This window comes from Nomascus leucogenys, chromosome 1a (genome assembly GCF_006542625.1).
Source record: "Nomascus leucogenys isolate Asia chromosome 1a, Asia_NLE_v1, whole genome shotgun sequence".
Classification (NCBI taxonomy): Eukaryota; Metazoa; Chordata; class Mammalia; order Primates; family Hylobatidae; genus Nomascus; species Nomascus leucogenys.
The window spans coordinates 95,587,240-95,613,511 of NC_044381.1; the positions used below are offsets into that span (position 1 = coordinate 95,587,240).

Sequence of the window (26,272 nt, forward strand, 5' to 3'; positions counted from 1 at the left end):
CCACCAATATTGTTTTCTTATTACAAAATCTGTAAGCCTTGGGGTGACATCCCTCGGTTCTTTTTTGTAATATCTAAAGTGAGTGCACATGACAAAAGAATATTTTTACCAACCTCTTTTTAAGGTTCCTATTATATTAACCGTTGCCTACAAGTACAGTTTTTAAATCACTCTTGCTTTATAGTGAATTGACTTGACTTTGGCATCAAGTTGGTAGTGAAATATAAATTGATATCTTAATGTGAATGAAGAGGAGAATTCTCAGGTAAACAGTGGGCCACTGCTGTTCCAGATGTTAGTAAAGAGGATTGCCTTTTACGGCTCCATTTCTTATTAGGAACACAAGTTACAGGATAACCTGCAACCCATTAAGACTGTAAATGCATATTTGGGTATAAACATGAAGTGGTATCAGAATTTTTATGCCAAGTGAGTGCTTTAAAAGAGAATTTTTTTTTTATTAGAGGTGGGGTCCCAGGCTACAGTGCATTGACGATTCACAGGTGTGATCACAGCGCACTGCAGACTTGAACTCCTAGGCTCAAACAGTCCTCCTGCCTCACCTCAGCCTCCCAAGTGGCTGGGACTACAGGGGTGTGCCACCATGACTGGCTGAGAATTTTTAGTTTTAAACTAATGGCACTTAGATTTCAGATTTAGCTTATTTGAGGTTCAATTGCTGTTTGACTCTTTCCAGTCTTCTGAAACAGGCACTGCCAATGACGCAAATGTCTTCTAAAGGAGCCTGCTCAGCTGAAGCCAGGGATGCCCTTGATACAAAAACACACACTTTCCACTTGCAATGATACCCTCATGTTTACTGGTAAAATAATTCACATTTAAAATTAAAAAGATTTTGCCAGCATATTCTTCCCCTAACATGTAGATAATCTTGAGCCAGGCCCCTAAGTCAATGAAGATGCCCCTAAGTCAATGCTTCAGTTGTTTGGGTTACTGTAAGGCACAGGGCATCTCAATCCAGAAGCCACTTCCAATCTTATGATTTCCCCCGCCCAACTCCATGCCATTGGCTCCATTGTGCCCCAAGGCTATAGCCCCAACTCATATGTGAGGAATGTTCACCAAGGGACAGCAATTAGGAGGACAGTAATAGTAGACATTGCTCTTGTGTATTGGGCTCCCCTTGGTCATCAGATCACCTCTACAGAGCAGCCCTGTGTGGCATTATCATTAACAATCAACACTAGTTTTTAAATTCTTTTCTGGTAGATAAAAAGAAATTGTCAATTCCCACCTCTACTCCCTACAGAATGATAGGATTTGTGAACCCCTCATCATTTTAGAAGATGGTTACCCTTTAGAATCTTAAAGGTCTTGAACGGTGGGTGTGTTAGGAAAGTTTGAGTCTGGAATGTAGAAAGAGATGAACTCTAAGGACTTTCCAAGTCATTAATTGTTAGAATTCATTTTGTGTTGTATCTGGGATTGTGTTTGTTTTAAACAGTACAGCATCACCTCTCATAGTTTTAATTTATGTAGCCAGGGAAATATAAAAGACTCCTCTCTTACTAACTAACAAAGAATTGGCCCTCTTTTCTGTCATTTTTGAATCAAACTGACCTAGACTTCTGATAATTTTTGTTTACATAAAAAGAAGAAAAATGCTAATAATACTTCCTTATTTTTATATTTTGCATATCAGAAAGGATTGCAACGAGAAGTACTGAAAAATGTTTTCCAAATTCATTGATTCAGAAAATATTTACTGGGCAAATATTATGTACCAGGCTCTATAACAAGGTACTAACAGCAGATTTACAGCAGATAATGTGAGAAAGAATATGGTTGTTTACAGTTCTAAATTTAAGAATGTAAAATGTGACCACCTATCAAATCACATAGTCTTGGAATTTCCTTCTGTGTACTTGCTCTCTGCTCTCTCAAAAGAAAAAAACTTTATTCTTATTCATTAGGATAATTTTCAACTTTATAACTTAATAAGAAAAAGTATATCTATGTCTCCAACTCAGGTGGGGCCATTTGAAGTTCTTCATAAATGTATAAAAAGACAAGGGCTTTGGTTTTCTTGCAGGTCTGAAATGAATCCATTACGTTAAAATGACTTTTAGTAGCAAGAGCAAGTAATGATTTGTATTATAAGCTAATAAAATTGGGGTTTAGGCATATTTGTACAATAAGGTCTTTTTAAATTTACTTGTATAGACATTCCCTCTCATTCCTGCTTAAATGAACTTGGTAGATTGTTCATCATTCAGTATTGTTTAAATTACAAGGCACAAATCTGTCATCTGATTTTAAAATATTTTTCTCCCTTGGTAATGTAGATGACTAATGTCTATCTTTATTCTTCAAAGAATATGATAATGTGATAACATAATTTGGGGAAAAATTAGTTTTTTGATATCTCACATCTAAAGACCCCTTGGCATATTAGAAAATATAATATTCTTCTAAAAATACATTTTGCTAGCCCTCCTGGCCACTCATACTTCAATAAACTGTGCCTTTCTTTTCTGTTCAAAAAGTGCCACAAGGCCTCTCATACAAGCCAGTCCCCTTCATTGATGAAACCAGCCTACTTTCCATGGTACCTAATAATAAATGTTACGGCTTTGCCTTTAGTGATGGTAGTTCATTTTAGATCCCCAAACCACTTCCAATGTAAGAGTATGAGAAAAGAGCCTATCTACCAACAAAGGGAACCCAGGATGTCTTGTCTCAGCCTTACGATTCTTCTATGTTACATTCCCAGATTTTACATCCTCAAGAACACAATGCTAATCTTTGAGAAAGATGTGTTTTGCTTTTACAATGCCCCTGTATGCAAGATACCTACTTGTTTTAATTTGAAGAAGAAAAACACTATGTTTATCTAATTTCAATTTCACATTACTCTGAAAATTGAGTACCTAAATCTTATCCATGTAGTAATAATTTCTCTATTGGAGTAATTGTTAAAAGCCAGAAGTTTGCTCTGTTGAAAAAAAGTGATAGTCCTCCAAATTTCACTGAAAGCTCTTGATTTTTTCCCCTTATTACTGTCTGATAGGGGAAACTCTTCCTGATTTTTGTTCCCTATTAGTAATGAGAATCCTGCTTCTATTTGTGACAGTTTTCAAAACTGGAACTGTCAAGTAATGCACTTAAACTTACTTTCCAAGGAAACTGAGTGAGAGCTCCTATACCTAAGTAACCTCTTATCATTCCCCTCCTTGCCCTTCCCAGAATGAATTCCCCCAGTGATTTATCATATGAGATAGCAGACTTAGAGATGGGGCTGACTGATGGACCTGCCCACTGCCACTGAAGTTTTCCTCATGCACTTTACATGCTCCCACAGGATTTCATGAGTGATTCACTCCTCTCCATGTATCCTGGCAGCTAAATGGGAATATTGGAGAGCTGCCAGAGGGGTAGGTAGCCAACCTGCTTGCCCTTAATTGTGCCTGCCAGCTTTTAAATAACAGAAGTAGGGTCAAGTAAGTGAAATCACAAACTGAGGAGAGTATTCTGAGAATGCAAAGGCAGTTAATGTCCTTCCAAGCCTCAGATGGCTGGCAACCCTTGGCAGAGTAATCTATGATTTGTGGCACCTGACCCTTCCACTGTGACTGTTATCTGTGTATTCACTAGAAACATATTTACAGAATCTCTCCATTAGCAAAGATGGCTTGTGTGTGATTACCCAATTGTCATGGTCACACTAGGGTTTTGATACAGTTCCTATTCACAAATGAAAAACTGCACTAAACTGCACACAGGATTGGTTTGAAGCAGGAATCCTCAATCAAGAGACCAAGACTTCTTCTGGTAGATCTCAAAGAGATTATTACACCACGGCCTTGCTCCCCTTCCTCTCTAAAACTGCTTTCCCACCTCCCCACCATCCAATCTCAAAACAGAAGCTCTCTCATTTATTCCGTTAAATTCTTAAAGATTCTTAATAAAGTTAAGATAACTAGCTATAAGAATGATCTAAAGAGGTGGGTCTGTTTTTAAGCAGACTGCACCTCAGAAAGTATTGGAAGAGAGGGCTCCCTGTTTAAACCAGTTACTATGGCTCTGCGTTTACATAATACTTAGTCTCAGCAAAGTATTTCCTCCTCAAATTTTTTTAGTCGGGAATACAGATAGAGATAGGTTGCAGGCTGACTTTATTCTTACGGAATTAAATGCAAGAACTTTTTAAAAAATATCTTCTTTGAGTCAAGTGACCATGAGAGCACCTGTTATTTAAAAGTTTATTGGGTAGTTTAAAAAGCGGTGTCTCCCTCTTCCCCTTTCAAAAATAAATGGCATTGAAGTCCTCCGTTTCTCTTGTTTAGATCCTGCAGTTGGCTCGCTCATGAATATTAACTGAGAAAGGTGAAGCAGTGATTTAGGGAATCGAATCAAACTCACTAGGAGCAAATAAGCGGTCCTGAATCAAAATGGAATAAACGATAACCCAGAGTCATTGTCAAGTCTCCCAAATGAAGAGATGTTCTGGGTAAATAAAAGTGACAAAGTCGTACCACATAAACAAATGTAGAAGATAGATGCCACAGATCAAGAAATACTACTAAAGTGACCTGACTTGACAGTAATTGCAGGCAGCTTTTGAGAACTGCATCGGGGTGAAACGGCAGAGATCCTGACGACCTGGGCGACCGGCCCTGCGCCCAGATTCCTGGGCTTTGGGCCTCTGGGGCCCAGAGCGAGGAGATGAAGAAGTCAAGCCTCGAGCTCTCCAGAGGTTCGATGGCCGCCGGGCCAGTGCGGGCTCAGCGGAAGACCCTGCAAAAAAGAGCGCTCGCCCCCAACCCTGGAGCCGACCCTGCGCAGTAGGGCCGCAGCCGGTCCCCGCGGGCAGCCCAGCGGGCGCGGGAGGGACGCTCCCGGAACGCACGCTGAGGTCAGGCTGAACACGCCACCTCCTCAGTCGCCGTATCTCGGGGCTGGCGGCCAGCGCCTTAGAAGCGCCTGCTCCGCCGCAGGAAGAAAGACGCCCGACGGGAGCCCACTGCCCGAGCCCACGCGGGGGCCAGTCAGCCAGCGGGCCGGGTTGGGAAAGCTCCGCGCAGCAGCGGGACATAGGATCCCCATCGGGAACCTGGGCGACGGCCTGAGCTTGGGCGCCCCTCCAGCTGGGCGTCATCTCCACACGGTTCTTCCCGTGCGCCTCGAATTCAGCCCCTGTGAAGACGCTTTGGGCATTGGCGAGCAACGGGGGAAAAAAGGAGTCGCTTAAATGGGAGAAGGAAGGGGGTGGTCATGAGGACTTGGAGGAAGCCACACGGAAAAGAAATCCTCATCACTACCAAAAGCATTTCTAAGAAGTCCTAAGGTTTTATGCCTGGAGATTTCACTTTAAAAGCTGGAAAAAAATTATTCCACTGCTTTTAATTGAAGTAAACAAAGTGCAACAAATCCTAACTCAAATATGATTGCAGTGAGATTAGGGTCTAATTGCTTAGGGTTCAGGTGGAATCTGCGGGCTAAATCCTACAGGGCCAATCTGAATTTCACAATCATTCTGTCAAAGGAGAGCGATGAGAGCCCACACGCTTCCTAACAAGTCATTTTTAACAGTTACAAGCTTCGCACAAAGACCACACAGGGCGTCTAAGAGATGCAAATCTAATCCCTGGTCATTCTACAGGCCTTCAACAAAGATGTGCTAAACCCTAATAGAAAAGAAATCAGTTCTCTGTCACCAGCCCCTGGTAAAATCTATCAGAGAATGGACAGAGCCGCATCTACAGCAGTTGCTGCAAAGGTTAAGGACAAGTACAAATAAGAGGGACCCAGTTTTGTTTTCCGTGTGAAATATCGGGAGAAGCTAACCCCCAAAGAGTGACGGGATTCGATCCGTGGCTTCGCATTCATTTGAATGCTAGAAAAAATAAACACACATTAAGACTTTTGAAGGCTCCATTTCTGAATTCAAGAGAGATGAAACAAATTCTCCCAAAAGATAGAAATCTTTGCCTCGGAAATTATCGGAGAATATTAACGGGGAGGGAGGGGAGCGCGCGGGTCGCTGAGGAAGGACGCGGGTACGGTCCCTTGCTTTGGGGTGGCAGAGCCGCGCTCAGGAGCCGGCCAAGCTGACTTCGCGAGGTGGCGCCTGGGCCTTTCCGGAGAAAGCCCCGACGGCGGAGCCGCGGCCGGGCGGGGACTCAAATGCTGGCGGCCTCTGGGCTGGGGCCAAGCAGAGGGTACCCACCGCGGGAAGTCTGGGCGGCCGCCCTCCCACCCAGACGAGCCAGTGCTGGGCCGCCGTCCCTCTCAGCTACCTCTCTTGCCCGCCTCGGAGCCCCTGGAGAGGGGTCTGTGCCTCCCAGGCAGGGAAGCGTCTTGATGTGCACCCCGGAGTTCACCAACCAAATAAGGGCCTCGCTCACACAGTCGGTGTCATGCTGGGTATTAAAAGGGTTGTGTTGCAGCTAAAATATCTCACAGTGTGTGTGAATCTCGTAAAAGGGAGGACCCGGGTTCCAAGCCCCTCGAAGTCCCCAAGCAGCCTGGAGGGTGGGGGACTCCCCTCTCCTTCTCTCCACACTGAGCCCCCGGGCAAGCCCAGGCCTCCTCCTGCGCCGGGGTCCCCGGGCTCCGAAACTGCGAGAGCCCTGCGGAGCCCGGCCAGAGGAGCAGAGGGCGGGGGCTGGGGGCGGGGACCGGGGGGTGCAGCCCAGCCAGAACCCGCGGCCTAGCCTCATCGCGGGGAGCCGGGATCCGCCTTCCACCCTGGGAAACGACTCGGGTTAGGGAAGCGGGGTGGGCTCCGCTAGGAGTTCCCAGGCAGCTGGGGCGCCCTCCAAGTGACGCCTTTGTCCAGGCCGCGCTCGCGGAGAATAAAGGGGGCGCTGTCCAACCTCAGGGTCGGGGAAAACCAAAGGACTCTTTTTCTAAAATGCCCTCTCCAAACTACAGGGAGGAGGAATGGGACACGCGTGCAGAAAAAGAGTTTTGCCTGTCTCCACAGAAGTTTCTAGAAGCTATTTCCTCTCCCCTTGGCCTTGCCCTCTGCCCCCAGGTTCCCTTGAATCTGTTCCTCCACAGGGTACAGAACCCGGAGCAGTCCAGGGTGGAGGAACAGGCTGGAGTTCGGCTGGCGAACTCCCAGTCCTGAGCCCTGGGCTCCACAGTCTTTCAATTTGCTCTGGCAGGACAGTCCCCCTTCTTAAAGCCCGGAAGAAGGGAAGGCAAGCTTTTCTAGGTTTTGCCCCTCAGCTCAGAGACAGACTGCCATACACACATCTGCTTCCTCCTTATCCCTCTCTATGCCCCTCCAGGGGAGGCATATGCCTTGGGTCCCGGCTGTACTCCCTCCTCCCCATTTACTGACATTAATTGAATTTCTCCAGGCTGCGGCTTCTCTTTGCTTCTGTAATTTTTCTCCCTGGTCCTTTGATAGGCTGACCTTGGTTGTTCTCTGGTCTTCTTACTCCCCAACTGGTCTCCCATACGGACCTTACTGGCTTTCATTCTTTATTACTTAGCCCATCCACTTTCTCTACTTTTCCTTTTAGTACTGACATTAGGATAAACAATACCGAATTGCCTATAAAGTAGGACTGCAGGCATGACTGGAATAGGACAAGAAAGCAAAGAAAACATAGGCATTGAAATAAAGAAATGGAAAATGGGGAAGGATGAAGAAACAGATGAAAAGTAGATAATAAACTCACACCAAGTTGTAAATACAAGAATAAGATGTTTGATGTTCCTGCACATGATCTTGGGGTCCTAATGAGGGTCTCACACACCTACACTTGGGAGGCAGGAAGGGTCTCCCTGAGGAGGGCAGGCTGAAATTTCTTCTCCCTGACTGGGATTGCACCTGAAGACTTGGGCTAGCAAGCCCCTGTGTATCCTGGATCCGGGAGGGTGTGAAGGGATCAGCACAAATCAACCACCACTTCTAGAAACAGTCATGTGGGCAATATATCTCTATGCGGTTGTCAGATGGCTGCCACTTCCTGCCCTGGATCTCTGCTGCTCTTGGGCACCACATTCCTGTCCACCCAGCCAAGCCTGGTCTGAGGCTGTGTCCTCAGTCAGTGGAGCCTGTTTCCCTTTCCTCTGGCAGCCTAGATCCTCTGGGTCCCAGCGTCCCCCTCACCTCCTGCCAGTTGTAGGAGTTCTGTCCTCCCCGTTTGCGGGACCAGGGAGCCTGTGGAAGGCCTTACCTCCACTGCCAGCCCCACCTCACCCCAGGGCAGATTAGTGCCTCTGGGCCACTCTCAATTATCTACAGGATGGGTTCTAGAGAGGGGGGATGGGGAGGGGAACCTAGAATTTATAGCTGGGGGTGGAAGGCGCAGTGAGGGAGGTACAGGGAGGAAGAATGAAATATTTATATCTTTGGGGTTCCTGCCATTTAGCCCCTATTAAAGAGAACCCTGGGGCTTTTAGAATGAGTTTTGCATGAAATTGAACAAGCAGGACCATGAGCTATACAGAATCCCACCTCCACCCCCCCCCCCCATACACACACCTTATTTATTGGTTCTCCTGAGATCTTCCCAGGCGCAAAAACGCTTTACAAGGATATCCAAAAGCACAACACCTGCCTACAAGGCACCACTTTGAGGAGACTAATAAATTACCCCCCTTTGAAATAAAAATGGAATCAGCATTAAGCACATACTATTATTAGGTTGAGTTTCAGTCTCCTAGAAAATTCGTTAGATGTTGATATCTGGGGAGAGACGGAATCTCTCTTTTCCTTAAGAAAATTCACCAGGGAAACAGCAGTAGTTCGTTGGCTTTGTTTGGTTTCGTTTATTTGTACAAAGAAAGATTGTGCGTTAAGATCTTTTTTAAAAATCCCTGCAAGTTAGAGTTTACATCTTCGTCGTGACCTAGTGAACTAATATTTGTGTATTCTGGGATCGAAATTCCCGGGAAGTTTCTACTCTTCCGCACACCAGACTTGCCGGTGTGGTCTCCAGGAGGGGTTGGGGGCCGCGTCCGCAGGGGGCGCGCGGCCGAGGCAGTTCCCAGCGCGGGAACGGGAGGGAGAGCCTGGGCAGGGGCGGGCGGGCGGGGCGGGGCGCGGGGACCTGGGTACGCGGAGACGCGGGGCGGGCGGGGGCCGAGGGCGAGGCTGCCGGCTGGGTGTCGGGAGAGAGGCCGCGGGTGGGCGGGGTAAGGACTGGGACTGGGGAGACTGAGAGCTGGGGGGTGCGGGGAGGATGAGGTTGCGGGCAGGAAACGACGGGCCTGGGACAGCTGCTTCTCTTGGTCCTAGAAACCAAACTTTCGTAGCGAGAGACCCGAAGACAGCTCGAGATTTCAAGTGCCCAGCCTTCTAGTTTAGACACTTGGCAACCAATTTGGAACAGCTGGGCCGCGAGGGGCCCCCAGGTCTTTGGCGGCGTCGTTGGGAGGCCGCGGAGCTGTCCCTGGGCTTCCCTGAAGGCCCCGCAGACTCCCCGCCAGTCCCGGCCACACCCAGCCAGGGCTTCGCAGCTCCGGCCTGAGAATGTTAGCCCCGGCAACCCCTTCTGGCGATTGTTCCCTTAAAAACCAATTCATTTTTACCATCAAGTCTCCTACCCAATGGGTAGACTCTTCCTTAAATGACTGTTAACCAGTACTGAGGAGAAGCACAGTCAGCATAGTTTCTCTGTCACCTTTCTTGCCGGTTTTTTCCTCCCAACCATGGAGTCTCCATTTTCTAAGCAATTAAATTATATATTCAACAGGAATATTCCATTTAAAATAGTTCGGGACAGAAGACTGATGCACAAGGTCTGAAGCTGGAAGAAAATATTTAGTGCTTGCCTACAGATTCTGTCACCCATCATCTGCTCGGAATGCGCTCCGTATCTTTCAGCGTGTCCGGCTCTTATGATTGCAAATGGCCCTGTTTTCAAATGGAAATAAGACTTGCAAACTGATTATGTGTATTGAATCAGAATCACTCGCTAGATCCTCTTGTTTAAAATGTATTGAAAAAAGGATGATGGCTGCAGACCTCTGTAACCAGCTCTGTCTCTTCTCTGGGAGGTCGATCTATTTTGCAACTTTTTGCCATTTGAGCGTGTTTCAGCCAGATAATTACATTGCCATTGTGTTACCGGCCCAAAGCTCAGACATGGTACACACACCACCTCCCAGCCGTCTCCCAGGCCCTGCCCACTAGGATCACCCCCTAAACACCACAGGCACACGACACAGTCATCCACCACCACCCCCACCTCCCCATCACTGTGACCCAGCTATATATAACCAGCACTTCTCAGCTGCCGCAACCGCCCTCAGAAGCCCACACACTTTCACCAGGAATAGTTGTTTCTGTTTTCTCCCAGTCTCCTTTCCAGCCCCCTTTCTCTCTTCTGTCTTTCCAATGAGCAAAACCACATACACAACCCCCAACTAGCTTTCACAGGCACACCACCAATGCAATCTAAGTATTTAGCCATGTTGAGAATTTTCAACAACTAGTTGTGTTGATGTGGCATTGTGATTGTTAGAAAATGGTTAATACAGGAAGGTTACTGTGAACATGTTTTTATACTACCATATATCTCAAAGGGTTTCTCTTTCTCTTTACCCCCACCCAGTGCTAAATGATGCCCGTGAGTGGGTTGGCTTTTTGTTAAATATTTCCAAAAAGTTCTTCTGTTTGATTTCAGTACGAAGCCAATGGACTATGTAGATGTGTAGAGAGATGTCTGAGCTTTATCTATTGCATAAGTTGTAGGTATGATACAATGCAGCACTTCCAAAGTTTACTGCACCCAGGTCGAGGCTCAGGAGTCCTGCCAGGGAACAGTGCTGCCAGGGGGCAGTAATCGACATTTCAGTTAATACTCCCAGGTCAGTGGGTAGTAATGAACTAGCTACAATTTCTGTTTGCCGTGGCTTGAGGTAGGAATGTGTGCTGTATGCACCACGGTGGTTTGAGAGTTGCAATTCTTTCTGAAGTAGAATCAGAAGGGAAGGAAGAAGCTGTCACTGCCCAGCCCCCCAGGCCCTTAGTCCCAACCCAGGCCTTGCAGACCTTGAGGCACCATCAAGTGGCCAGGCAGAGAGAGAGATTTAATCCTCTGCGGCTTGAGTCTCCTCTAGAAGTCTGTCGCTGCAAGTCTGTTTAGAGATCTAATGCTCTGGAAGCGTCTGTTGGGACCATAACTTTGCGAGGTTCGCTTTACACATGGGCATATCCGGTTCCTTAGACACTGACTGGGTCTCCTGGGTTGTGGCAGAGCGTGCAGTCAGCTCAGAGGAACTAGCTCTCGGTCCTCTTCGTGTCATTACGGTAATTCCCAGGTTTACTTCTGCGCGCGCGCACTCAGCCGCGTGTGTGCTGGAGAGATCAGGTAAATCAGTAGCACGCGGGCCAAATAAAGCCTTGTTTTCCTAGAGCTTTGGACTTTTAGAGCAGCAGCATTAGGAGGGAGAATGCTAGGCAAGGTAGACGCCAACCTGTTGTGGGTCATTTTCCATAGACTGGATCCAGAGCACAGGGACAGGGGAAGGATATCCAAAGATACTTCGTGGCCTGATATCTCTGATTTTATATAAATGAATGATCAACAATCACCAATACTCTAGAAATAGAATGTTTAACACTCCACCAACAGCCTGCTGTTACTAGCAGCAAGGTCTAACAATCAAAGACCGGATTCTCTGGAAATGTGTGAAATAGAGGGGAAAAGGGAGAAGAAAAAAAGTTTGTCTTTTTCCTTGTTGTCAGACAACAATCAGACCTGCACTCTTATTTCCACTACTATGTGAAGGCTTAAAGTCTAAAATCAAGAGGACGTTTGCAACAAATGCGGAGCAGGAACAGTTTTCATTTGTTGCTGTTGTTGCCCCAGGGCAGTAGTATTTATACCAATGATTTTTATAGATGGATAATATAAGTTCAGCAAGGGACAATTTTTTTGTTGTTATAGAATGCCTCAAAAAGTCTTATCCACAGCTGTGTCTCAGACACCAAGTTCAATTTCTTTAGGAACAAATTTTTAAATTCCCTAAAACGTAATTGGTTATCTAGAGTTTCACATGACAATAAATAAATATTCTGACTTAAAGTGGGTAAAACTAAAGGGTTTTGGTCTATTTGAATTTTTCAGGGAAACTTTTTCATGAGACACCTTAATTGAGGTAGTGAATTTATTCAATGTTCTTGCATCTAACAGGTTCTGTAAAATCTCTGAGAATTCTATATTACAGTTTTTCTTTTTGAATATCTTATAAAATAGATATATGTGTGTAAGATAGATACAAATGTATATATACATGGGTATAAGATAGATACGTATGTATATATACCTCTATACACACGTACATATATATATACATAGAAATCTGTGTGCAACCACATAGTAGGCAGAATCAGATGTGGATTTTATGTGGGAGGCAAGAGTTTTCTTTAACAAGTCCTTTGCCTGCCACATTTATGTTATGTTTTATTTATATTTCAGGCAGAACACTAACAGTGATCAATTTATGTTGAAGGGTCCTGCAAATAACACAAATAGATAAAACAGGAAAATGAATTTAAATCTCACCCTTTCCAAAACTTTGCTACAACTCATAATAACAAGGGTAATAAATGCTTATGAAGCAGAGGTCAAACGGGAAATATTATCAAACGAGGAGAGGCACGGGAGCCCAGGATCATGCCTCGATGCCCACTATCAGAGAGAAATGCAGCCAGCCACTTCAGCTGTGGCTTCAGCTGAGGCAAAAGCTGTGCTGCCAAGTTGCTGAACCTGCTCTTTCTCCGTTCCTTTGAGATTCATTAAAGAAAGTTCAGAAACACAACTACATGAGGTGAGGATAAGGGCACATGCAGACCTCCTTCAATAAAACTTATTTTCGTCTACTCCCATCCATATCCAATTCCCTCAGCTTGGGTGGACAAAGTTTCCAGAGAGGGTGACTGAAAATAAGATACTCCTTCTAGAAGCTACTGGCCAAAGGGGCACCAGAAAACTTCCTGTGCTCCAAGTTGAGGTAAGCTACCAAATTGGGCCCCACAGAGGGTGGCCTGAAGTCTCAGAAACACAGCTGCACAAGGAGGAACGCGTCAGCCAGGAAGGCAGGGAGAGCCAGAGGAACATGGTGTCCGGAGTCTCCTAACCAGGATCTAGCCGAGCAGAGAAAACATTCAGCCTCCTGCCTCCCAACACCCGTGTCTGTCACTTTCTTTCCATTCAAAAAGAAAGTCTTAGTTGAACTAAACAAGCCAGTAACCCATGCCTAAGAATCATATCATCTCAGATTCTCATCTCCCAATGGGCTTCCTAGTTCTCCACAAATAAAATCGTCTACTCACTCTGCTTCCTCGCGCTAATAATTGGTGGGTGGGGAGCAGGGAAGGGAGAGCGATGTCTGGAGACATATGATCAGAATTCAAGGCAGCTTCTCACAACTCTCTTGTTTATAGAAAATGAATGTCTGCCTGGCTTGCTTTTAGTTCAGAAAAGGGGTCAGTCTTTATCAGCACGGTTCACACAGATCCTGGATTTTTTTTCCCTTATCTTAAATTGACCCGCTTTTAAGATAAAGACATAATAGAGAAAGCATTGACCTTACCTGGTCCCTAATGAGTTGGAAGTCAGAAAACCCGGCTCTCATTTCCTCTTATCTGGATCGCCTGAGAAGAGACTCGCGCTACCTTTTGTGCACTCGCGCCTCGAGATAGCCCCTCACTGACGCCTGGACGCGGTGAGCGCGCTGAAGGCTGTGCGGCCTCTAAAGTCTGAGAATTCCTCCCTGCGGCCTCAAAATTGGAGAGTTGGATGCCAGACCAAGACACTGTCACTAGAGCTCCCTAGCCCTGGCCCAGGAAGATTTAAAATCCCTTAGAAGGCTCCCGAGCAAGTCTTTCCCTGTGAAAGGCCAAACTCTAAGCTTCGGGAAGAAGCCTCCTACAAGGACGCTGGTCTGGAGCGCTCGGGCCTCCGCGTCTCCGGGAGTGCGCGCCCAGAGCGTGTCTAGCGGAGACGGCCCGGACCTGGCTCGGATTTCAGTCGCGGGGCTCCAGGCTACTTCCCACCGGTCCAACAGCAGGGCCGAGCTGCTGCCCTGTCGGCTGAGGCATTCCCTGCCCCCACCCGCCTCCTGGCCTTGAGGACCGCAGTGTGTACCCTTGTTGGTAGCGGCAGCAGCCCGGGATCTCTGTCTCCCCTGCTCAGAGCATCTCTGTCTCGCTCTTCTCCCCGCTTCTGAGCTTGGCCCAGTCCCTGACCCCCTAGCTAGCTGAGAGAGCTGCTTTCCTTCCTCTCCTGCCCACAGCTCCCAGTTCCCAGGCTGGGGCCAGGGTGGGGAGCCGCTTTGGGATGCTAAATATCAAAAAAGCCCAGCCTGGGGTTTCAGGGCCCGAAGCCACTAGAGCGGCTCTCCAAGGCTCTCGAGAAAGTCCTCGTGTTTACATGGCGAAGTGGGGGTGGGGAGAGGAGGAAGGGGGGTGCAGTGTGCAAAATCTCTCCCACTCCTCTCAGCCGTTGGGGCCTAGGGATGGGTAGGGTACTTTGTCGGAGGCAAAGCTTCGCGGTGATCTCGGGGTGAACTGTACTTGCTCCCAAACCTCGGAAGCTTCCAAGCACCTCAGCGCCAGGGGCATCCTCAGAATGCTGATTTCTCCGAGAGGGGAGGCCAGAAATTGGGCACGAGTTGATGCGGGAGATTCCCGGAAAGGAGGACGGTCGGCTTTCCAGAAGCCGACGGTGCTGTAGGGGCGGAGGGTGTCCCCAGGTTGCGGAACCCTCTTGCACTGCTCCCAGCGCGCACCTGTTTCCCTAATGAAACGCTTCAGATTGCGTTCTAGGTATCTTCCCTCAGCTGCGACAAGTCCCCCAGCCGGGAGCGGGAGCGGATGGAGCCAGCGTGATTGATGGCGAGAAAGAGGCTGAGGTCCTGTTTGTTTCAGTCCGCAAACCCGACTGAGTTCACCTTTCCCCGGGACAAGTAAACAGACTTCAAACTATGCCGGCTCTAGACTGCGAGGAGAAGAATGTATTTGATGGAAACTCCAACCAGTGCAAAGATTATAAGGCCGAGGGTACCACAGCCTACGAAAATTGTGACTCCCAAAGGCTTGCTCCCGGCTAGAATGGGGTGCTGGGCAGCCGCCCGAACCACAGTCGGGCACCGCCAGGCAGGTCCCCGCCCGGGCTTGGGCTAGGTTGGGGCAGGTTAAGCGAAGCTCCAATTCCGTGGGATCCGAACCTAGAGCCAAACAGCAGCTGCAGTATCCATGTCCCCTGCCCGGCCGGCCTGAGCTGGGTGCCTTAGCCACTTACACTCCCGGTCCCGGAACCACAGCTGACCATTCCAACGCAAGTGGTCAAATTTACGGGGTTTTGTTTGTTTTCCAAAATGTGAGACCTGTTAAAATCTCCCTTCCCCGCCTTCCAACCAGCACTCTCACTAGACCCAACCATCCTCTTGGGAATCTTCGAGTCCCTCTGGCTGTTAGAAACTGTCTCAGCAGTGAGGCCCAGGTTTCTGAGGGAGAAAGCCCGGCCTAGCCTCCAGTCTTAAGGCACCATGCCAGAGGAGGCTCCAGGAAGTCAACAAAGAAGACCGCTGGGCCCGGAGCGAGGACTCCAGCCAGTCTGCTTTCCTCACAAGCTCTTGGTGGGGGAGCGGGAGAGAGGGATTGGGAAGAGATGCAGACGAATAACGAAATGAGAGAGGGGAAGGCAGGAAGAAAAAGAAATTTGAAAACCTGGGCGAGAAGTGAGTACATGCCAAATAAGAGTCAATTGCCCATAATCCAATACTTCTAGGCCTAGAGGAAAGTGCTGGGAGGGGCGTCTGCCCGCAGCTCGCTCAGCTGCCTTTCCACCGGAGATTTGGCAAGGGTGACCTGGAAGGGGCTACAGCCCATCCAGGGACTACAATTTTTCTGTGTTCAAAACCATTCCTTCTCCCCTCCCTCTCATCCCTAATGGGTCTCCCAACACAAACACTGAGCGCTGAGGAAACCAGGAAATTAGAGTTTGGAAGAAAGGAATCAAAAATGATATATTTATTTTTTATTTATTTATTTATTTATTTATTTATTTTTGCTTGGCGTGGGAGGTAGTGGCTGGGAGGTGAAGAACTGTAAACAGGAGAAAGATTCATTACTACAAAAATTTAGGATCCCAGAGATAAAAACCAGTACAACAAAGAGTGAAATCTCAGCTCCCAAAGTCCTTCCTGGGATGTCCTCAGGCCTGTCACCCAGTGTTACCCCATTGGGGGCCAAAGGATCCAAAAGCAGCAGGGGCTGGAGGTGTCTGCTGTTGGTCCCTTAAAGGGGTCCCTGTTTTAGGGCAGAAACAAAACCCCAGAATGACTTCCTCACTTTCGAAAACAGCCTCCCACCGAATTCTGTGAAGGAGCTCAGCCACCGATTAGAAATAAAGGTTTAATGTTCAAGTCTACGGAGGTGATCCACTCACTGAAAACCATAACTCACTCAGAGTTATTTAAAATGGGTGTCCTCTCTCACTGTTTTAAAACTTTGGCTCAGCTTTGTGAGACCACATTAGACAGTTCTGAGACTCCTATCAACAGAAGCTTGACTCAGAAAATGAATTCTTTGGTCTCTTTCTCTTCTTCTCTCCCTCTCCCTCTTGGTGGAAGTAGTTTGGTATTTCGGGCCTTCACTGCAGTCTCAGGACTGCCCAAGATTCGTTTCCACACAATTTCTGAGGCAGAACAAAACTCCCTCTTCCTGCGGGGCAAGGACGCTGGGCCTGGCCTCCTTCCCTCCTTAACCGGTTCAGAATCCTTTGAGCTCAAACCCAAACAATCTGAATCTCATCAGACCAAAGACAAGATCCTCCCAAGCCCCCGCCCTCAAAGCCATTTAAAGCCAAATCAAAACCAAACAAAAAGGAGGGGTTTAATCAGAAAAAGAATCTTTTTAATTTGTATAATTTATTAGAAGCTTCTTAGGAACTATATTTAAGCCAAATATCTACATAAGTTACAACAGAAAAAGACTGACGCCGCAAATACCAAACTGCCAAATAATATACACAGATTTGTCAATGCCCATAAAAAAATGTGAAGGGCTGGGGACTGGGAGTGGTTTTTCTTTTTACAACAAAATGTACAGATTACTAAAAACTAGGCATTTAGTCCAACTTTTGACAGCGTTTTACAGCTACAAGTTCACATTAAACAAACTATTTTCGCAGAGGGCTGTCGCCGCTGAGCCTAGGCGGCCAGAGGGTGCCGGGGAGGGGGCACTTCCTTTGTGTCAGTGACAAGTGGGTTATGTCGAAGACTCTTTCCTCTCCCCAGCTCCAGTCCTCCCTTCAAAAAAAAAAAAAATTCCTGGTATTTACAAGCGAGTCCACTTTGCTGGTAGAGTGTGCCCAGAGTGAAGTTTGGTCTTTAGAGTCCAGAGCCATGTCAGCACAGAGCCCTCTCCAATCTGTGCCCCGCCCTAGCGTGGGAAACCCATTTGAATCACCAAAAAAAAGACACCCCCAAAGCTGTTTTATGCCCTTCTCTGCTTAAAGATTCCTTAAGAGATTGGATGCGCTTGGTTGTTTTTATTTTCTTTTTTTTAAAAAAAAACAACCCACAAATTTTAAGGAAAAAAAAAAAGAAAGACGTCAGCAGTTTGGCCTTTGTGGTTTTTTTTATTCCTTGGTCTAAACGCGGCCAGGTTCTTAAGAAAAGTCGAAGCGCGTGGAGCAGCGGTGGATGGTGGTCTGTGTGGCGGGCAGGAGGGAAGCGGTGAGGCAGAGCGCTGGGCTAGGGCCGGCCCGGCGTCCTCTCACCAGGTCCGACCATATAGCAAGGTGGAGCAGGACATGGTGCCGTAGTCCGAGCCCGAGGAGTTCAGGTGGGACAGGCTGGATACCTGGCCCTGCAGCGCCGCGGGGCTGGCGGCGTGATGCGCCAGGTCCGGAGACTGGCCTGCGCTGCCTGGCTGGTGGCCCGGGTGTGCGCCAAGGCCGGCGCCACCGCTGCCCACGGAGATGGCCGCTGCCGCCGCCTGCGCGGCCTGCGCCTGCTGCTGCGCGTGGCCTTGTAGGCTGGCGGCGCCCGGCGCTGGGGCACCCGCCTGGCACGGTTTGCCGTCTTTCACCAGGACCGGCACCGCCACACGTCGCGGCGACTGCTGCTGAGCCTGTTGCTGCTGCGGGCACCCGGCGCCCCCGCCGCCCCCGCCGCCGCCGCTGTCCTGCTGCAGTTGCTGCTGCGCCGCCTTGTCCTTGGCTTGGCGCTTCATTTTGTAGCGGTGGTTCTGGAACCAGATCTTGACCTGCGTGGGCGTCAGGTGGATCATGCTGGCCAGGTGCTCGCGCTCCGGCGCCGACAGGTACTTCTGTTGCTTGAAGCGTCGCTCCAGCTCGTACACCTGCGCCTGCGAGAAGAGCACCCGGCGCTTCCTGCGCGGCGCGCTTGGCAGCGGGGCCATGTTCTTGCTCACGTCCCCCAGCGAGCCCAGGCCGCCCATGCCGCTCATGTTCATGCCGCTCGCCGGGCCCATGAAGCGGGAGACTGTAAGCGACAAACGCACAGCGTCGGCCGGGGCCAGGCCGAGCCAGGCCACCCCTGTTTTCCGCGCCATTGGCCCGCCCGGCCCGCCCCAACCCGACGGCGCCCTCCTGACCCAGGCAGCCTAGCGCTGGGGCCCAAGAGGCCCATCCGCGGGGAACTGCCAGCGCCTGCCCTAGGCCGTGCCGTCGAGGGGACTGTACTGGAGCGCTCACAGCCTCAAGCCTGGCTGCCCTCCCTCAGTCTCAGTTCCCTCTTTCGAACCAAAAGACGCAGTGGGGGAAAGGCCGCTTCTGCTCCTTTCATGCCAAGCCCGGGTCAGAGCAATGGGATTAGCTGGCCACAGGCGGCGAACTGGGCTCAGGCCGGGAGCTGGGGTCCGACGGTAGACCCCAATTTGGAGAGGTTAGGAGAGGGGGTGTTGACTTCCAAAAGCTGGAACCCCCAGACGCTTTGCCTGCTCGGCCCCTTAGAGTCCCCTCTGGAACTGCGAGTCCTCCCACCTGCCCAGACTCCGCTGGAGAGAGGGCCGGGCCGGGCGCTCGAGTGCCTCCCAACAGGGCAGCCTCCCTCCTGGCCGGGTCTAGCCTCTCCGCGCTCTGCTCGCCCCTGCTCCTTGAGCTCGGGGTCGTTTCCCTCGGCTCCCCGAGGTCTTCTGCGCCGAGCAGAGCTGCCAGTCCACCGCGCCTAGGAGACGCCGAGTACCCGCATCTGACCGCAGGACCCCAGCACTACCAAGTGCCTGTTCTTGGACCCCCAGCCGAGCAAGGGGAAGCATCCCCAGCTCCCGCACCCAAGTCCCTGGCGCCGCTGCCGGGCCGCCCTCCCTGATGCCCAGCGCGCAGCCTGCCGGCGCCGCGCCTTCTGGACGGCTCTCGCCGCACCTCCTGAGCTCAGCCCGCGGCCCCGCAGTGGGGCGGCCTCACTTACTGGCGGGGAAGCGCGGGTCTGGGTTGGCGCCGTACCATCCGGGGCCGGAGGCGCTGTTCCTCATGGTGTCCTGGTACGGCGGCAGCTCGCTCATGTTGCCCAGGTTGCCGTTGCAGTAGCCCCCCACGGCGGAGTGCGAGAGCTGGGGCACCCCCGCCGCCGTCATGTGGTAGGCGGCGGTGACGGCGCCGTGGTGCCCCACGGCGTGCTGCTGCATGGCCGCTGCCGGCGGTGCCGCCTGGCCCTGCCTGTACGCCGCCAGCGGAGCCCCGAGGCCGCCGCCCTCCATGCCCACTTTCTTGTAGCTTTCCTCCAGGGGACTCAAGATGTCAGACACTGAGAACGGAGTCGTGTGCTTTGGACTCATCGACATGATTCGGCGGCGGCTGGAGGAGGAAGGAAGAGGAGGAAAAAAAAGGGAGAGGGGGAAGGCGAAGCCTCGCTGCTTTTTTTTTCTCCCTTTGCCAAATATTCTGGTGTTACCTTAACGCCGATCTTGTTGGATGTACACGTAACGGAGTGGACCGAGTCCTCCTTAATTGGCTTGAGTGGAGGCTCGGGGGCTGCCTCGCGTTTGTTTTAGCCCGGCGCCAGGTTTTAGGCAGCCACCAGAGGCGGGGCGTAAGCGCTAAAGCAACAAGACAATAGAAGCCTACATCTTGCCCGAGATAATTAGCTTACATGCTGATGACAAGGTAAACACCTTTAAGTTTCACTTGTCAGGATTTTAAGGTCTCAAAGAGAGAGAGAGAGAGAGGCAGAGACGAGACCCAAAGCGTTTCCCCCCTCCCTTGGACACCCCCACCCCCATTTTTTGTGGGGTACCAGCGGAGCGCGGGGAGGAGGTGGAGGGGAGGGGAAGGAGGAGGGAACCGAGAGCGGGGAGGGCAGGAGGTGGGATGGGGGAGTAACAGAGGAGGAGAGATGGTTGAGAGGAAGGAAGGTGAATGCTGCTTTGCAACCAACTTGCGGAGTTACAAAGTGGAACCACTTTCCAATTCGGTCGGGGTTCCCCGGGCACGGACAGGTCTTTAGGAGGAGGGGGCTGAGGGACAGGGTGGGGGTTTCACCTGAGCCTGCCGGGGCTGCTCCTCCCTCCCGCCGCGGCCTCCCAGCCCCGCGCCTTCCCACTGCCTCCGGACCACATCGGGCTTCGCTGCGCTGAGCCCCAGTCGCCAACAAATGAGCGAGCGAGTCTGGGGACGAACCCTGGGGCCGCACTGTTGGTCTACGTGTCTGTCAGTCTGTCTGCCTCTCTTCTGCCGCCGTCAGAGGGACACCTCTGCTCCCCGCCCCCTTTCCCCCTACCCGAGAGAATCCGAGCGGGCGGAGGGGGCGCTGAGTAGAGGATCGACTGCCTCCCGGAGGCTGTCCCGGATCCCCGAGCCACCACCCGCCCCCGCAGCTCAGGGGTTTTTCAGTGGGCCACCCCCGCCAACACGCCTCCCCCCAGTTCTTTCCCCACCCCCACCCTCGGCCGAGCAAACACAGCACTGGCCCCCAGAGCTGGGAGGATGGGAAGGGGTCTCACGGGAGGGTCCGTCACTGAAGTTGCCCCACCTCGAACAAACCTGGTGTCCCTGACCCTCGCCCATCTCCCAGACACGCGGGGATCTGGGGCTGGAGCTGACTTTCCGAGGACATCACAGCCCCAGCACCCGAGCCCAGAGCCACGCTGTTTTCCCCTCTGATGCTTCAGGGAGCGCGCGAGCAGGGAGCGGCGTGAGTGCCCGTCTGTCTGTTGCCGGGCGGAACTGAGCCTGAACCCCGGCGGCTGGAGCGCTGGCCAGGAGGGGGCGAATGCCGAGGTGCGGGCAGCTCAGCGGGCGGGAGGCTGGGCCGAGGCTCGCCTCCGCCCGCCGCTCAGCCATGCAAAAGTGCTCTTGCTTCCCGGGAATAACCAAATATCTTTGTTTAAAGTGGTGGCGTAAATGGCCAGTCGCTTTGTGGCCACGCTGGATATTAGTAGATGAGGATCATTCTGCTTCAATTGGGCGCCTCTCATCCGACGAGCAAGAAACTGCTTAGGAGGAAGTGGGTTTCCTGTCTGCGCGTTCCCAGGCTTCAAGTGTGGGCCCCGCGCCTTGAGGGTCCTTGGGCGCCTGGCGAGGGGGAGCTGTGGGCTGCGCTCCCCAGCGGAATCGGGGGTGTCCCCCGCGTTGCTCCGGCCAGGCCCGGGGCCTGCAGCCGAGTCGACTACCAAGTGGAGCACTGAATGGCGCGGATTTTGAGACCGACTCCGGTTTTTGTCCTTGGATTTTAAACGTTTTTATTATTTTTTTTTGTTTTGCTTTCTCTTTAGCTGTTTTAGCCTCCTTTCCGCGCCGGGGGCTGGGAGGGCGGAGCGCTCCCCGGCCGGGCCCGGCAGGTGCCTCCAAGACACCAGCGCTGGTCAAGGAGCTTCTTGAATTCAGTTTTTGTTTTCACATTTTCTTTCCCCTCCTTGTAGAGAGGGAGCTCCTGATCATGACGAACAGGCAGTTTTGAGCTACTTAATTATCCAGGCTCCCTTTTTTATTAATAGCAATTATAGTAGAGAAAGTTTTATTTGTTTTTAAAGACTTCAGCCCTCTCCTTGAAGAGAGCTGTTACTCCCTCAATACAAAGCTAACTTCTCTACTAACATTCGCTCTTCTCACCGCCTACCTTCTTTACCAGGGGAAAGAAAGCTCAGGACACCCTCCGTCCTCCCACCTGCCCCCGCGTTTTTGTGCGGTCCCCACGGCAGAGCTGGGGAGGCCACCCTATGTTTGCGCAGGGAGACGCGCTCGCCGTTTGTGTTGCGAAAGACCAGAGCGAAGCCCGGCTCCTTGCCCTTCCTTCCCAGGGGCTTCTCTGGGGGGCGCTCTCAGGCCCCGACGAACAGAGCATTGATCACTGTGGTGGCTAAGCAAGAAGGGGAGGCGACGCCGGGCTTAAGCGAACCACAGAGGAGAACTGGCAACGCTGAATACAGACCTTGTCTGCAGGCGCGACCTGGCCGGGCCTGCGTCCCGAATGGGGTCTAATTGCGAAGGCGGGGTGGGTTTCCCAGTCACCCAGCTTCTTTCTCCCACTCGCCGTTATTTCATAGTTGTTTGTAAGTTTAAGAAACACCAAGTGTAGAATGTTGTACATCTCTTCCCGTCTCAACGCCATTTAGAAATGGAGATCAATCTTCACAAGGTTTTTGTGAGATTCAACTAAGATGGAGCACATCAAAATGCTTTGAAAGCTTTGAATGTTTTTCAGCTCAGGGCCAGCGCGGTAGTTATTATCATGACTATCCCCACCCCCTCTTTAGGTCCCAAGACCTGAGTAAAAGGAAGAGTTGGGTGAATCTTCCACAGCCCCTGGGTCCTGTCTTCTGGGCCTTCGTCCCTTGGCAGTTTTTCAAACTCTCAGCAGGCCACAGGCTCACGTGGCTGGCAGCTCCCTGGCCTCCGGCTCTGACAGTCCCGGGGCAACCGGGCCTGCAGTTCTCGAGGAAACCCCCCATCTCCCAAGCCTCGTTCTGGACCAGGAACCCCCTCCCCAACAACCGCGCAGCAAGTGGCGAGTCTGGGAGCTGAACTGGAGTGGAGCTCGAAGTGGCTAGGGCGGGCAGACTCCCGCTTCACTCCGGGACGCAACTGGGACGGCGCTTCAACCTCGGCCTGCAGGCGTGCTTCTCGCGCGCACCAGCAAGCTCTCTATCCACCTCGCCTGGGCCTTTGCAGCGCCCTGCCACCCAGGCTCCAGCGCCTCTACTACCCTAGCCCCTTCTCAACACGCGGCTCTGCCTTCTTCCCCAGTACGACTGCGCTGCCAAAAATAAGCCCGGAGACTAAGGCACCTTGTGGGGAAGAGAAGGGTATCTGTATCTCCAAGCTTATCCAAGCAAAGGCCTCCAGAGTCCCTGCCATGGCCCGAAACACCTCCCTCTGACCGAAGAGCGTCCTTTCTTTCCGCCGCTTCCTGGACTCATCCTAAATAGGGCAGACCCAGGCTAAACCAGTGATTTTTTTTTTCCATGAATACGAAGAACCCCGATTGCACTTTGCGAAGTCTGCGCGTATTCCTTTGTCCTGCAACTAACTTGCTCCCGGGTGGAGTGGGCACAGTGGCGAGCGGTCAGGTCAGGCCAGGGCCCAAAGCTGGCCCCTCGCGGAGCTTTCCCTGGCGCGGCCTCACGCGGTCGCTGCCTCAATTCCGACCACGCTCTGCTTCGCTGGCTGCGGCTCCGCCAGGAATCCGAGGGGGCGCAGGCCCAGGCTCGGCCCTAGATGCTCGGAATCGCCATCAGCCTTTGCTTACACCAGCGTGGCCGCAGGGAAACTCCTTTCTCTCCCTCCAGTGTCACTTTGCGAGACAAGAACAGAGGGCTCATACAGAAGAAGGCTAATTTGGGGTCTGTAGCTTGGACCGGGTGGAACTGTGAGGAGGAACCACCTGTCTCACCGCCCCACCCCCCAACTGCTTTTTCTAACTCCCTTTGTGGTCCTTCACACCTCTTTAGGGCGCTGAGCCACTCTGTCTCCTGGTAGTGTTATTTTGCTCCAAGTTTTATCGCAATTTTTGATTCACTCGACAGTATTTATTCAGCTAGGGCTCTGTGCCAGGGACTACGCAAGGCCTGAAAATTCAAACTTAATCTAGATGCAGCTCCGACTCACACGGAACTTACACATTCACAATAAATCACCCAAATAATATGTAGTTACTTTCTGACAGATGTTACTGCAGGATCCAACGAGATAGAGGGTTGTAATGGAGATTTGTGTGTGGGTTTTTGCACCATTTCTTGATCTCTCAGCATTCCAAGGTCGTGAGAGGAGCCCTTGAGTGGAAGTCCGTCCTAGGTTTGAACCCTGGCTTTGCCTCTTTCCAGCTGTGCAGTACCGCTCCTGTGGGCTCCCGCCACACCCTGGAGTCACTCCCATCACAACCAGAGTAAACCAGTGTGTGTTTTCTGGCTTCCCTCCTTGAGGGTGAGCCCCTGTTTTATCTATCTTTGAACCCCCCAGTGCCTTGAGAAACGCTAAGGAAACACAGCTTCCGAGCTCCTGTCTCCTGAGCTGTAAAAAATGGTCACAACCTGCCCTGTGTACTGGCTTGGTTTGTGCTAGGGATCCAAACAATTCAGGATGAGATCATGTGCCTGAGTTTGTAGATCACAAAAGTCGCTAATAGAAGGAGTTATTCCTTCTGATTCTGTGTTTTGGATTTAGAGAAACTGTGACTCTAGGCCTCTGACCTTCAACAAGAAGCACTTGGGCCCCTCAGTTGCTCCCGCAGTCTCCCCCAGCTAGGCACAGGCTTCTAAGCCGGGCTGAGCTGGGCTCGGGAGTGCCATCGAGGCAACCAGGCGCAGGGAGCGGAAGGCAGGAGTGTAACTGGGCGCTGGGGGGCGCTGCTCCGCAACCCCAAGATCCGAGGAATGCCTCCGGGTGCTCATTTCTCTCTGGAGGGGTCTCGCAGGGCCCCCTCTGCGCTGCTTTCTCGGGCACCAGAACCGAAAGCCTCGGGAGGGACCGCGGGAGCCCGGGGCGTGCAGACAGGCGGCTTTCACAGACGCAGCTGCAGGAAGGATCCCTCTACTGCTCCCTTTCCCGATTTGACCGTCTAGGGCCTTTGAGGGGACTTTCCTTGTGGGAATGCTTTTCTCAAGTCGTGGCCTGTGCGCAGGCTGGGAGTGGGGCGCCAAGACATCCGAGCTCGGCCTTTGCTTCTCCCTTTCCCTCACAGGCATGCTCTGCGGAGGGAATGGGAGGCGAGGGCGCGTCTATGCGGGCCAGAGTCCGCCGAAGAGAGTCCGGCCCTCAGGCCTTTGGTGTTGAAGAATCTGCTCCTCTGTCGGGTCAAGCCCCACTGGAAGTTAACACCGGTGGTCTCCAAACTTGCCTATTTTCCTGTCACGCAGTTCAAGCCATGATTCAACTCGTCTTGAATTTTTGTATTTAGAGCCCCTACCTTCTCCACCGACTCCAGGGGCGCCCTCTGGCGGGAAGGGGCCTGGGGTAGGAGGGAACCTGGGGGAGCGGGTTACAGAGCAGAGAGCAGCGGTAGCTCAGCAGCCCCCTTTGTAGTGCGAGGAAACCAAGACTGAGACGGGAGGCAGGAGCACGGGCCTGAAGCGGTCAGCCGACCCCGCGAGGCCCGCGCTGCCGGGCTCCGCCGCGAATCCGCCAGACGCCCCTGTCGGAAGGGGCGGGGACACCCTCGGGGGCGCTCTAGGACTCGTGCGGCTCTAAGGTAAGTTTCGCAGCAGCTCCCGATAATTAAAGGACAGATTCCGGAAGCATCCTTGTGGCGGCGCGGCTGTTTTCGCCCCAGGACCTGTGCAGCCTCATTCAGCCTCAGGTAGTCGAAACCTATAGCTCTTTCTGCCCCCTGTTCCCCAACAAATCTCAGTCCCAACAGTGGGAGCCCGTGGGCCTTGGGTGTTCGCGTTTCCCGCGGGCTTGCCAGCAGCGCTGGGGTTCCCTCCTCCGCTCCTTTCCTCCTCTCCAACCTCCCACCACAGCCCGTCTCCCCCACACCCCCAACACTTGTCCCAGGCAGTTTCCGGTGGCCGCAGTACCGATCCAGGCCATTGGGGTGGGGATGAGGGAAGGGTGGAGGGGGAGTCTCCGAGGCCCAAGGTTTTCTGGAACTTGAGGGAGGCTTAATTCCCCCTCGCTGCCTAGGACTTGTGGTCTGAAGGTTGCAGACCGAGGCGATCCGCAGCGCCCTCTTCCGGCGGCCGTCTGGAGAACTGCAGCTTTAGAGCGGTCTCGGGGAAGCTTTGCTGCTAGTTCCCGGCTAGGTAAAACTGGTAGTGGTCAGACTGCTAGTACATCATCCACGCATTCGCTCATTCTAACTGTCCGCCCGACCATACGTCAGGCTGTCCATCGGTCCACCCAAAGCCAATGTAAGTTATGATTGACTCTTTGAATCA

General features: G+C 51.7%; 2 protein-coding genes across 5 annotated transcripts in view; both read right to left on the reverse strand.

Moving 5' to 3' along the window:
• The window catches only part of LOC100601261 (surfactant-associated protein 3), a 40,180-nt gene extending 25,898 nt beyond the window's left edge, over window positions 1-14,282 (reverse strand). For 2 of the 3 annotated variants that reach the window (XR_004030210.1, XR_001115152.2), the window contains exon 1: window positions 13,525-14,187. Coding sequence is in view for 1 of the 3 variants with exons in the window: in XM_003263716.4 (XP_003263764.1) it covers window positions 13,525-13,566 (42 nt within the window). In the remaining 2 variants the exon portion in view is untranslated. Of the gene's footprint in view, window positions 1-13,524 lie in introns of all 3 variants that reach the window. The other variant, XM_003263716.4, reaches the window with a different exon arrangement.
• Window positions 14,283-16,827: 2,545 nt separating this feature from the next.
• Window positions 16,828-20,621, reverse strand: NKX2-1 (NK2 homeobox 1). Of its 2 annotated transcripts, XM_030813660.1 has the most exons (4): window positions 20,442-20,517; window positions 19,855-19,999; window positions 19,372-19,757; window positions 17,653-18,444 (listed from the first exon to the last, which is right to left on the reverse strand). In XM_030813660.1, exons 3-4 carry the CDS (start codon window positions 19,742-19,744, stop codon window positions 17,714-17,716), a joined length of 1,104 nt encoding a protein of 367 aa, XP_030669520.1. In that variant the 5' UTR covers window positions 19,745-19,757; window positions 19,855-19,999; window positions 20,442-20,517; the 3' UTR covers window positions 17,653-17,713. The 2 variants fall into 2 exon arrangements, with proteins under 2 accessions (XP_030669515.1, XP_030669520.1); XM_030813655.1 differs by lacking the exon at window positions 19,855-19,999 and having other exon boundaries at window positions 16,828-18,444; window positions 20,442-20,621.
• Window positions 20,622-26,272: the final 5,651 nt, after the last annotated feature.

Coding starts and splice junctions, on each gene's coding strand:
- NKX2-1 (XM_030813655.1), bottom strand. CDS start 20,518: ATGTGGTCCGGAGGCAGTGGGAAGGCGCGGGGCTGGGAGGCCGCGGCG. Junction 19,758..20,441: donor AGCAGCCCCGGCAGGCTCAG/GTGAAACCCCCA, acceptor TTCCTCCTCCAG/CCGCCGCCGAATCATGTCGA. Junction 18,445..19,371: donor AGACCCGCGCTTCCCCGCCA/GTAAGTGAGGCC, acceptor TGTCGCTTACAG/TCTCCCGCTTCATGGGCCCG.